The following is a 12896-nucleotide window of genomic DNA, read 5'->3' on the forward strand; positions in this document are numbered from 1 at the left end:
CCAAGGTTGTTTCATCAGGAAAGAGAGAAGGAGAGGGAAAGACTAAAGGATGTGGGTTTTAAGGGAGAGGGTAAGGAGTCATTCCAATCCCGGGAACAGAAAGACTTACGTTAGGGGGAAAAAAGGACAGGTATACACTCGCGCGCGCGCATTCACACACACACACACACACACACACACACACACACACACACACACACACACACACACATCCGCACATATACAGACACAGGCAGACATGTGTAAATGCAAAGAGGTTGGGCAGAGATGTCAGTCGAGGTGGAAGTACAGAGGCAATGATGTTGTTGAATGACAGGTGAGGTACAGGCGGCAGCAACTAGAATTTAGCGGAGGTTGAGGCCTGGTGGGTAACGGGAAGAGAGAATATATTGAAGAGCAAGTTCCCATCTCCGGAGTTCTGATAAGCTGGTGTCAGTGGGAAGTATCCAGATAACCCGGACGGTGTAACACTGCACCAAGATGTGCTGGCCGTGCACCAAGACATGTTTAGTCACAGGGTGATCCTCATTACCAACAAACACTGTCTGCCTGTGTTCGTTCATGCGAATGGACAGTTTGTTGCTGGTCATTCCCACGTAGAAGGCTTCACAGTGTAGGCATGTCAGTTGGTAAGTCACGTGGGTGCTTTCACATGTGGCTCTGCCTTTGTTTTTAGATATATTTTTCCCACGTGGAATGTTTCCCTCTATTATATAAATATATGATAAGTTTGAAATATTACCATTCTTATGTTATTTTGGGCACTATCATAGACATGTGAAATTTGTTTTTTGTGTTTTTTAGTGTATTTATTGTTATTTAATGTAATATTTAGCATAACTTTGCTTCTTGTATATGTATCACTCACCCTTCCTCAGTGGAACACAATTTCGCATTAATTCAGTATATATTCTGTGATTGATATTTTACTTACATTTTATCTTTTACTGTGATGCAAGTTACAAACTACCCAGTCACTTTAATATGGCTACCTCTCAGAAGCCTGAATAACCACCTTTTACAATGCAGATCACTGAGAAACATGAAGGAAGACTGTCAATGAGGTTCTGGATGATAGAAGCAGGGATGTAGAGCTAAGCCAGCACCATTGCTGTGGCCAGAAGCTTTAGTTTCCTTGGCTGAGGATCCATGGTGCAAACAGCTCAGTCAAAGTGGTCCCACAGATTCTCGATTTAGTTTATAGCTGAGGAGTTTGGTGGTCAGGGGAGTACGGTAAAGTCATCCTGGTGCTCTTCGAACCATGCACATACACTACGAGCTGTGTGACACATTCCATTGCCTACTGGTGGATGCCATCGTGCCGAGGAAAAACCAACAGTGTGTAGGGGTTGGCATGGTCCTCAAGGATGGATGCATAGTTGTAGTGATTCGTTGTGCCTTTCAGAATGACAAGATCGCCTTGGGAATGCCCTCTGGCCTACACCCTTCCATCGATTGTTGCAGGGTGTTTGCTTTCAGATGTTTCATGCCACAGCAATTTGTCCGATGGAGCATAAAACATGATTCATCTGAAAAGGTCACCTGTTACTACTCAGTGGATTTCCAGTTGTGGTATTGGTGTGCAAATTCCAGCTTATGATGCTGATGAACAGCAGTCAGCAGGGGTGCATGAACCAGGTGTCTGCTGTGGAGGCCCAAGTACAGAAACTTTCACTGAACAATTAGTGATGAGACAGTGTTAGTTGCCCCGGGAGCTCATTTGGGCAGTCAGTTGCTCAACAGTTGCACGTCTATTCGTCTGCACACATCTCCGCAGCTGCCGTTCACCCTTGTAATCTATGGCCCATGGAGCACCACAGTTGTGTGAGTGCCAGTTTTGGATAGTGCCATTCTTCCATCCACAGTCTGCTTTAATCATGGTGGCATGCAAAGGGTTTACAATCTTAGGCATTTTGGAAATGCTTCCACCTGTGGTCCGAAACCCAATGATCATGCCCTTTTGGATGTCAAGTAAATTGCTCCATTTTAGCATTATAACAGTGACTGTACTGTTTTCCATGTCCCCCAGACATGCATTATGTACCTTCCTTCGTTATTGCTGTCTGTGGGTGGTTATTGCACATAGGCAGTGGTCACATTAATATGACTGGACCATGTATTTGAACTTTGTATGATTTGACATGTTCCATATACCTGAATGTATGGAACAGAACATAAATGAATAAATAAATATGTATCCTGGAAGTAGTTCATCCCAACGGCCAAAGACTTTATCAGAATTCTAGCAGTAGCTAGGGTATAATCACAATCAGTGGATTAATGGACAGTGAAATTGACACCACCAAAGAATGATGGGTCATCTCAGACATGAAAATGATTTAACTGAAGTAAATAATGTAATTACAGAGTAAGACTTGAGTATCTTTTATGAAATGGAATCCAATTTTTCAGTTATTAAATGTGCTTTTGTGCCTTCCTCTCATAACCTTCAATACATTTTTCATATATCATTAAATAACGGTCAGGTGACATGACGTCTCAAATATTCTTGCACAGTGGAAGTAGTGAAATGTTTTTTTTTTTTTTTCTGTAATTTATGTTGCAGTTCACTTTTGGTTGTATATGAGGGATGTGAGTGGGAACCAGAACCAGAACATGACAGTTACCTTGAGCTGCCCAGCAGTTGTGATGAAGTTACGCAAGGCTCATCATCAGACTGTTGCAGCATGGATGCTGATATGCCCCTTTCCCTGTCGGAAGCCAGTTCTTCATCGTGTGAACCATCAGCACCTTTGCCAGTTCAGAGTTTTGGGGCAGCAGCAGCGCGTGGAGCTTCATCAGGATTTGTGCCAATTTCAGAAGACACGGTAAGTCCTCTTTCATTGTGTTCTCAGTGATACTGAAAATATTATGGAGCTATTGAAATGTTTTTGTAGAAGCTCATCACCACTGTCACTGTATATACAATCTGGGCCATTTAATATATGGACACTCAAATGTTATATCTGTAATGTGTTTATGACATGAATATGCCTTTACTATACAATTTTTCATTCTATCCTCTGGCTCTTGCCTTGTCTCTGTGGAAGTTTTGTTACATTAGTAGTAAAAAGATTTTTTTTTAAATATTGAAGCATTTATCATTATTTTCTGTGAAGTTTGATACAATACCGAGACTCCAGGCATAGAAAAGACAAAAATAAATCAGCAGATTTAGGATCTGTAAGATCTGTATAGAATATTAATATTTCATCTCTGTCATGTTGACTTTTTATGTTAAGGTTTCAAAGTGTGTTCAAGCTTCTCTCCCTACTGTTGACATTTCAGTAATAACATCATAAATTGATAAGATTGGACTCTGCAGTAGTTTTGTTCTAAAGAAGATAAAAATAAACAGCTGCTATGTTGAAATTGTATTTATTTCACACTAGTTTTCAGTGGTGTTTCTTATTATAATGTGTAGCTTGAAGCATATATAAATGATTGGTTACAGCATTAGGCATTAACTTTTATTTAAAAATTGATTCAATGCATAGAACACATTTATGATTATATTGTGTACTACATAATTGTATTAAAACAATAGCAGTGCTTTTATATGTGAACATTCTTAGTTTTATGACTCGTTTTCAGCTTGCAAAATGTATGAACACAGATACTGTAAATGAAATTATCACTGACATTCGTGCACATTTCTCAGAACTGTTTTGAAATAAATATAATTGTAACATAGCGGCTAGTGAATAATTATGTTGTTGTTGTTGTTGTTGTTGTGGTCTTCAGTCCTGAGACTGGTTTGATGCAGCTCTCCATGCCTTTCGCTCCCTGTATTTTACCCCTGCCACCTTTAGAATTTGGAAGAGAGTATTCCAGTCAACATTGTCAAAAGCTTTCTCTAAGTCTACAAATGCTAGAAATGTAGGTTTGCCTTTCCTTAATCTTTCTTCCAAGATAAGTCGTAAGGTCAGTATTGCCTCACGTGTTCCAATATTTCTACGGAATCCAAACTGATCTTCCCCGAGGTCGGCTTCTACCAGTTTTTCCATTCGTCTGCAAAGAATTCGTGTTAGTATTTTGCAGCTGTGAGTTATTAAACTGATAGTTCGATAATTTTCACATCTGTCGACACCTGCTTTCTTTGGTATTGGAATTTTTATATTCTTCTGGGTCTGAGGGTACTTCGCCTGTCTCATTGCATCTTGCTCACCAGATAGTAGAGTTTTGTCAGGACTGGCTCTCCCAAGACCGTCAGTAGTTTTAATGGAATGTTGTCTACTCCCAGGGCCTTGTGTCGGCTCAGGTCTTTCAGTGCTCTGTAAAACTCTTCACGCAGTATCGTATCTCCTATTTCATCTTCATCTACATTCTCTTCCATTTCTATAATATTGTCCTCAAGTACATCGCCCTTGTATAGACCCTCTATATACTCCTTCCATCTTTCTGCTTTCCCTTCTTTGGTTAGAACTGGGTTTCCATCTGAGCTCTTGATATTCATACAAGTGGTTCTCTTTTCTCCAAAGGTCTCTTTAATTTTCCTGTAGGCAGAATCTATCTTACCCCTAGTGAGATAAGCCTCTACATCCTTACATTTGTCCTCTAGCCATGCCTGCTTAGCCATTTTGCACTTCCTGTCGATATCATTTTTGAGACGTTTGTATTCCTTTTTGCCTGCTTCATTTACTGCATTTTTATATTTTCTCCTTTCATCAATTAAATTCAATATTTCTTCTGTTACCCAAGGATTTCTACTAGCCCTCGTCTTTTTACCTAATTGATCCTCTGCTGCCTTCACTGCTTCATCCCTCAGAGCTACCCATTCTTCTTCTACTGCACTTCTTTTCCCCACTGCTGCTAATTGTTCCCTTATGCTCTCCCTGAAACTCTGTACAACCTCTGGTTCTTTCAGTTTATCCAGGTCCCATCTCCTTAAATTCCCACCTTTTTGCAGTTTCTTCAGTTTTAATCTGCAGTTCATAACCAATAGATTGTGGTCAGAGTCCACATCTGCCCCTGGAAATGTCTTACAATGAAAAACCTGGTTCCTAAATCTCTGTCTTACCATTATATAATCTATCTGATACCTTTTAGTATCTGCGGGATTCTTCCTGGTATACAACCTTCTTTTATGATTCTTGAACCAAGTGTTAACTATGATTAAGTTATGCTCTGTGCAAAATTCTACCAGACGGCTTCCTCTTTCATTTCTTAGCCCCAATCCATATTCACCTACTATGTTTCCTACTCTCCCTTTTCCTACACTCGAATTCGTCACCCATGACTATTAAATTTTCGTCTCCCTTCACTACCTGAATAATTTCTTTTATCTCGTCATACATTTCATCAATTTCTTCATCATCTGCAGAGCTAGTTGGCATATAAACTTGTACTACTGTAGTAGGCATGGGCTTTGTGTCTATCTTGGCCACAATAATGCTTTCACTATGCTGTTTGTAGTAGCTTACCCACACGCCTGTTTTTTTATTCATTATTAAACCTACTCCTGCATTACCTCTATTTGATTTTCTATTTATAACCCTGTATTCACCTGACCAAAAGTCTTGTTCCTCCTGCCACCGAACTTCACTAATTCCCACTATATCTAACTTTAACCTATCCATTTCCCTTTTTAAATTTTCTAACCTACCTGCTCAATTAAGGGATCTGACATTCCACGCTCCAATCCGTAGAACGCCAGTTTTCTTTCTCGTGACAACAACATCCCTGCCCGGAGATCCGAATGGGGGACTATTTTACCTCCGGAATATTTTACCCAAGAGGACGCCATCATCATTTAACCATACAGAAAAGCTACATGCCCTCGGGAAAAATTATGGCTGTAGTTTCCCCTTGCTTTCAGCTGTTCGCAGTACCAGAACAGCAAGGCCATTTTGGTTATTGTTACAAGGCCAGATCAGTCAGTCATCCAGACTGTTGCCTCTGCAACTACTGAAAAGGCTGCTGCCCCTCTTCAGGAACCACACGTTCGTCTGGCCTCTCAACAGATACCCCTCCGTTGTGGTTGCACCTACGGTAAGGCCATCTGTATCGCTGAGGCACACAAGCCTCCCCACCAACGGCAAGGTCCATGGTTAATGGCGGAAGGGGGGGGGGGGGGGGGCTCGCGGTATAACTTCACTTAAAGTCATCACAACATCTCAGTACTTGATGATGAATACTGGAATCAGTTGACTCTGCATGGCCATGGTCTGCAGTCAGTTACACTCCATTGTATACCAGACAGCTTCTATTAGATTCCTTTGAAGATATAGAAATTAAACTTGTCAGACCTACAGAACATCATATTGACTCAAAACCTAATTGGGAGGAATATGATAACCAGGATTGTGAAAAGATTTCTTTGAGGTCTCATATCTGATGTGGAGACTGATAAGTATGGTTAGTAAAATTTAAAAAAATAAATAAAATAATAAAATAAATTTTTTTAACATATAAGGCAAGTTCTGTGGAACACTGCCATCCTTTTACCTGACTCAGAATAGTAACAGATCTGAATGTGTATATTTAAGTGTGTGTTCTCGATGTCAAAAGCAACATCACAGAATTCACTAAGCAGAGTTTGACACCCCAAGGCAAAGGCTGTCAGAACTGGAAATCAACAAAGTGCATTCCTTCACATGTTTTACACACCATCTTTTTCTGCTCATTCAACACCATTTTAAATTTTAAAAATAAAATGATGTAACTGGATGTCAGAAACCACTCTTGCAATAGAAACAATTTCCATGAAATGCAAAATATTGACTTTTGATTCAAGATTGAAATATTATTCACAGATCGGCTTCTCCTTTTTGAACTGAATTGAAAATAGTAACATGTACTTTCCTTTTCCTTGTAAATTGAACTGCCACCAATATATTGTTATTCAGCAAGTACACAATTGGAACTAAGGTCTAATCATCTAGACAGTGGCCAGTCCTTAATGTTAGAATGAGCAGAAGATGAAAAAGGGACATTATAAGAACTACAAACTAAGATTAGATGGTAGGTAAATAAGATTCCTTGTAAAATGTTATTAATTAATATTAATAATCTCACCAAAGTAAAAATAATTACCTTCCCTTTTTGATAGAATTCACAGAATAAAGAAAGAGAGATTTGTTTTATGTATTCATCAGTGTAATTATCAGTATTTCATTTATAAATATTTGTAATTCTTCATACAGGTGTTTCCTGATGAGAGTGGTGCACACATGCAACAGAACTCAAAAGTCGATGTCCGTGTAATTGACTTTGCACACACAACTTTTGGTCGAAGACAAGGCTCAACAGTTCATCAGGGACCAGATTGTGGTTTCTTGACTGGCTTGGATAGCCTGCGCCGTCTCTTGTTGGAAATCCTAGCTGAAGGCTAAACCATTGATGTAAAAGAATTAAGTTCACACAGATCTGGATATACACCATATAACAATAAAAAATTGGGTAGTCTGCTTCCCTCCCTGAATTTGTTTTTGCATATACTTCTGAGTAACATGAAAAGTGCATCAAAGTTTCATTGTGATTAATCATAATTCTGGTCTTTGAAATTAGCTTGATTGGCACTAATATCCAGCTCAAACAAGATTACACGAATCATGTTTGTTTGTTCAGAGCAAAATTCCGTATGCTTCTATTTCAAAATATTGACTCTGTTAAGTTTCAGTTCCTTTCTGTGTTACAGTTTCATTAACTGAGCACTTTCAATAAGATGTTGAAAGAGCCCAGAAGTTTTTGCATCAAAATGATGAATTACACAAAGGCATTCTTAGCCGTTGTGAAGACTGCACTTCAAGTACTGTCATATAAAAATTAATGCAATAAAATGTAGGTTGTGTTTGTAATTTTTCATACATTGTGTGGTGAATGACTTTTAATGTCCAGTGTCAGTGAAATCAACTTAGGATTGCCTTTTAACTTCAGCTAAAACTGTATTGTGTTGTTTATCTGATTTACAGTAGTGTCACTTTCTGTTCATTTGAATCTCGTTTTAAATTTGTACTTTACCTCGTGCAGTTATATGTTGTTTCGCTGCAGTTATATGTTGTTTCAGCTGTTGTCTGAACTTATCATAAAAACATTCCTTTTATAGAATGGTGGACACATTGGTGAAGTTTAAAGTGTTTGACAATTTCAGTGAACACATCCAGAATGAACTTTGTGTTCAGTACTAAGATTGTAGTGAAGGAAGTTTGGCAGCATTTTAGCAATCAAGTGGTTGCAGGATTGAAAGTGCTTGCAGTGGCTTCTCTTCAGTGTTTATTCAAGTTTATCATTAGCACAAGTGATCTTGTCAAGTATGAAATGGAGCAGCATGAGATATACTGCCAAGAAATTTTAAATTTCATCTGAAACTGTTTCTTTAACTGGACTACATGTGACTTTGAAGAGTAGCCGTTCCTTCTTCTTCTCCTCCCCCCCCCCCCCCCCCCCTCCCCTCCTCAATTTTAGCTCGACACAGAGTGCTTTCGTGATGAAACATTTTCTGTGTGTTTTGTGTGCTACGGAAAGTACTCTTCCTTCTCTGATAAGAAAAACTGAGAAATCTGAAGAGAAATGAGAGCGTCTGTGTCTTCCATTGCACTAATTGAGTAGGTATAAGGACTTCCTGTGTCTTGTACAAATGCTACACGAATATTAATTTTGAGGTTTTGACATTTTCACAAATAAATGATCATGTTCATTTCTCATCGTGGTAGGAATGTTATTTTGTTTAAGTTTCTTATAGTCTATTAGTAACAGGTTAAACTCATTTTATGCTTTATATTGAGGTACTTAACATGACAAAAGAAAGAAAATTTTATTACATTGTGCAGGTAAATTGCTTCAAATAGTAAACATTCATTCAGATAAGAAAGACATCACATAAAACGGGCTCAAAACAGCACATCCAAAACGTTATTGGAAATATCATTGGGCATATTATTACATGTCCTACAGAATATAGTCCTTGGCAAAACTGTGTAGCTTACTTTTCTGTAGTATGAAAAGAAGTTTCTTTTGTTCATATATCAGGGCAATAGGGAGAAATTACCATTGACTTCAGTACAGTATTTGTGGTTCATGCCTTTTGGTAATAATGATATAAAAATATATAGTATAGATGCAGTTTTCATCCTGTACTTGTTTACAAAATAAAAAACATTAAATATATCACAGTTATCTCTTACAAGGTATGCCATTGTGACATATATATAGTTTATTAGCATTAGCATTGGGTTGACATCAGACAAGACTCTGCGAATGGCATGCCTAAGAGCTTCATAACTGTTATGACCACAGACTGCTCCTGTAAATTCATACTTCAGGAATTTTCTATGGATATTTCTCTCTTCTGTGTCCTGTTAGATCAAGGTAGACATTCCTTTTAGTGTGCTGTTTTTGTGCTTAGAACACGAGAGCATATAAAGAGTAGATTTAGCTGATTAGAAGCTGTACATAATACTATCAGTTAAAGAGCAACCACTTAAAAAAGTCAAGGTGTTGTCTCTCAGATGTGAATTATTGATGTTTATTTATGATTAGGGATATTTTATGTATCAAAAACAAAATGTGCTTCATTTCTGAAATGATGTGATCATAATTGAAAACAAACAAATTAATAATTGCTGGCTATATGTGCTAAGTAATTTAATGTTTACTATTTCACCTTCCTTTACTTTTCCCCCTTTGTGACATCAGAAATGTCCAGTCTGTTTTTGTTACTGTCAGCCAGTCAATTTTAAGTTCCTGTCTTGCAGTTTCTTGCCCTATTATCACATCTAATGTACAAATAATTGTTCTTGTGCTTGAATTAATTTCTTTAATACTACATCAGCAATTGACATTTGGGTGTTATTGAACGTTATACACAAATAAGATAAACTAGACTGTAGCACTGGAAATTTCTGCTGAACTTTTATTTGTCTTGTATTCTAAAAAGATGTATGTGCTAAATTTTACTTAAGTTCAGGAATTGTTCCTAGTTATGTGTGTTGGAAGTATACTATATGTATAATATTTCTTAATACCACTTAGTGTTTTGAACATCTCTTTTGTGATCTGAGAACACTTCCTTCATGAATTTGCATTTATTGTTTGTAGTTATGATTTTGAAATTCTAAAGAGGTTGTATAGATTGGTTACTAGATTATGTATATACAAATAGTTAACCAGCTGGATCTGGAACCGCTATGTTTTCAGAAGGAGCCTTGTTGTGAATTATTATTTTTTTAAAATCTCGACACATTTTTGTGTACTGTATTTACTAAGTATCTTGTGGTGCTTAAAATTGTAATGATCCTCATACTTGTTTCACTTTAATCTGACATACTTAATTCCCATATTGGGACCACATTTGATTGTAAAACTGTTTGTGTGCTCATCGCTGAAATAATGATAATATTAAATAATGTCTTTGTGATACATGTACTGCATTTTGTAACTGTCTGTCGTCTACAAATATTTGTTTTATACCTCTTCCCCATTGTTCCTACAGTAACTCTGTCTCAGTGAATAAGATAAATTATGCTGCATTAGCAATGGCTTTAAGAGACTTTAAGTTTCTCACAGAAGTACTGACTAGTGGTAGTATACACATCTTTTTCATTATTGTACTATTATAAAAACTTATCCTTTATAATGCTGTATATATGATGTAATGGGCATTAACCAGTGATAATGCATTGGTCATGCTGTGAGAAATGTTTGCTGACTGTAACCTGTTTATGGGCACCATTCTTTGTAAAAACAGGATAAAAGAAAGAGCCACAGCTTCTTCCCATTTCCCACCTATGAAACAGAAGTCACTAATCGTTTTCTTCCTCTGCAACAGAGTATAGACAGAGATATAATGTTATTCAATTTCTCAAATGACTAGTGTTTAACTTCAAAATTGTGTTACCACACTAAATTTTTAATGCTGCTGTTATCAGAACATGAATCCTTAATATATTTTTAGAAACAGGATATTAAATTTGTCTGTGTTAGCATTCCATAACAAAAAACTTGATTAGTGGTTTTTAAGTAATTTAGTATACCATATTGGTTTGTTTTCTCTCTTTTAAAACTTTTGATATGTTTTGGAGGAAAAAGCTGCATGTTATCCAATCTTCTGAACCAGAGGAATTTGAGGAAATATATCTAGTGCTGTGATATTTTACTGCTACATCAAATCAGTGATAAACAACTGAGCACATTTGTAATGGTCACGTGTCATAATTTTTACCCTGGGCAATAATTTGCACTTTTTTATTTTTAAATTTGCTGATTGTTAGAGTAAATTAACTGTAATAGTTGAGTAAAATATTTTCAAGACCAAATAATACAAAAGTGTTAGTTGCAGATTCAAACAAATTTGAAGTGATAGCTGTTTTTCTTCAAGGAACAGATAACAAATCATGTTGATATCCCAGAAACATGAACATTGTTATGAAGATCGTTATTTCTCTTTGTCCAGATATGATTTTTGAAACTTTAAGATTTCAATCATTTATTGTTACATGTGTACACATTATACATGCTTCTGGTGCACTGCTTGTCAGATCTATAATTCTAGAATTTAGCTAATTATGTCATTACATTCTCAAATTGAAACATGAAAGAATATGATCACTATTGCAGGCCACTGTCCAATATAATGGACATTATTCTAAAATAAAGCATTATATAAAAATTGTGAGCCCAAAAATGTGTGTTACAGTTTCAAACTATGTGACAGTTGTTATGGTATAATATAATAAGCCTACATAAAGTTTCTTTTTCAAAGACTCAAATCTGGAGCAGTGGCTGTTTCTTTTTCTTCTTCTTCTTTTTATCTGTGCCCAAACTGTATTTGTGCTCACATATCTTGCCGCCCAATTGCAGTTCTTTGCATTTCATCACTTTGTTCATGTTGTGCAATGCAAAGAGGATTGACTGCATTTGGAAGGCCTGTGTGCTTGTACCTGCCTACTTTAAGGTAAATTATTGTACATATAATTTAATTTGTGTATTACAGTCCTGTGTCTGTCCTGTGGAATGAATTAAAAGCAATACAATATTTTTCAAAGGTTTCTGATTGTCGTGCAAAAGTTAATAAATGAAAACAAAAGTACCTCTTAACCTTTTCTAACTACTTGGTGGAGTGACGTTAGTAAAGGCTCACATATGAAGAGAAGGGCAGATAGGTTGACATTTGAAGCAATGGAATGGTGGAAGGAAGAGTATGTGTAATAACATAACAACTTAAAGAGCTTATATATTACCTTATAGGGGTATTGCATTCAGTCTGTAAAAGCTTAAATTCTGCTATACATTATTCAGTCAGACCAAGAAGACAGCCGGCCATGGTGGCTGAGCGGTTCTAAGTGCTTCAGTCTGGAACCGCGCGACCGCTATGGTCACAGGTTCGAATCTTGCCTCTGGCATGGATGTGTGTGATGTCCTTAGGTTAGTTAGGTTAAAGTAGTTCTAAGTTCTAGGGGACTTATGGCCTCAGATGTTAAGTCCCATAGTGCTCAGAGCCATTTTGAACCAAGAAGACAGTTTATAAAAAGCATATCTTTCACACCCAGGGTTTTGAACCACATATAGTGACATGGACGCCTGTTTTAATGAAAACTGTCATCATGTACATTCATCTTTATCATTGAATTTGATGGGTACGTTAATAGGTCAGGAAATTTAAAGCTTCAAAATCCAAACTTGGATAAATAAGCCCACTTTTTTTTACTTTCAAATTCACTTGCATTTTTGTATTGTTTTATTTTTAGGACAATGCACTTTACCCATATTTATCCAGTGAAGCAGATTTTCTCCATGACGTAAAATTAAGGAAGCTCTGAAACCTCTTGTTTTTTTTCTTTTTTGTGGTTGCATAAAATATTCATAACACTCAAAATATTCTTAAGACAGATTTCTTTAGACACAGGAACTGGTGGAAATTACAGGATGGCAGACAAGAGAAAGATGTGGGTATTTCA

At 36.9% G+C, this 12896-nt stretch overlaps 1 protein-coding gene across 3 annotated transcripts in view; it reads left to right on the forward strand.

Moving 5' to 3' along the window:
* LOC126473811 (inositol hexakisphosphate kinase 2-like) overlaps nt 1-11987 on the forward strand; it is a 98623-nt gene extending 86636 nt beyond the window's left edge. For all 3 annotated transcript variants that reach the window (XM_050101116.1, XM_050101117.1, XM_050101115.1), the window contains exons 7-8: nt 2567-2828; nt 7146-11987. In XM_050101116.1, the coding sequence (XP_049957073.1) occupies nt 2567-2828; nt 7146-7334 (451 nt within the window). In that variant the 3' untranslated portion in view covers nt 7335-11987. The remainder of the gene's footprint in view (nt 1-2566; nt 2829-7145) is intronic.
* The last annotated feature ends 909 nt before the right edge of the window (nt 11988-12896 follow it).

The sequence above is a fragment of the Schistocerca serialis genome, chromosome 4 (genome assembly GCF_023864345.2).
Source record: "Schistocerca serialis cubense isolate TAMUIC-IGC-003099 chromosome 4, iqSchSeri2.2, whole genome shotgun sequence".
Classification (NCBI taxonomy): domain Eukaryota; kingdom Metazoa; phylum Arthropoda; class Insecta; order Orthoptera; family Acrididae; genus Schistocerca; species Schistocerca serialis.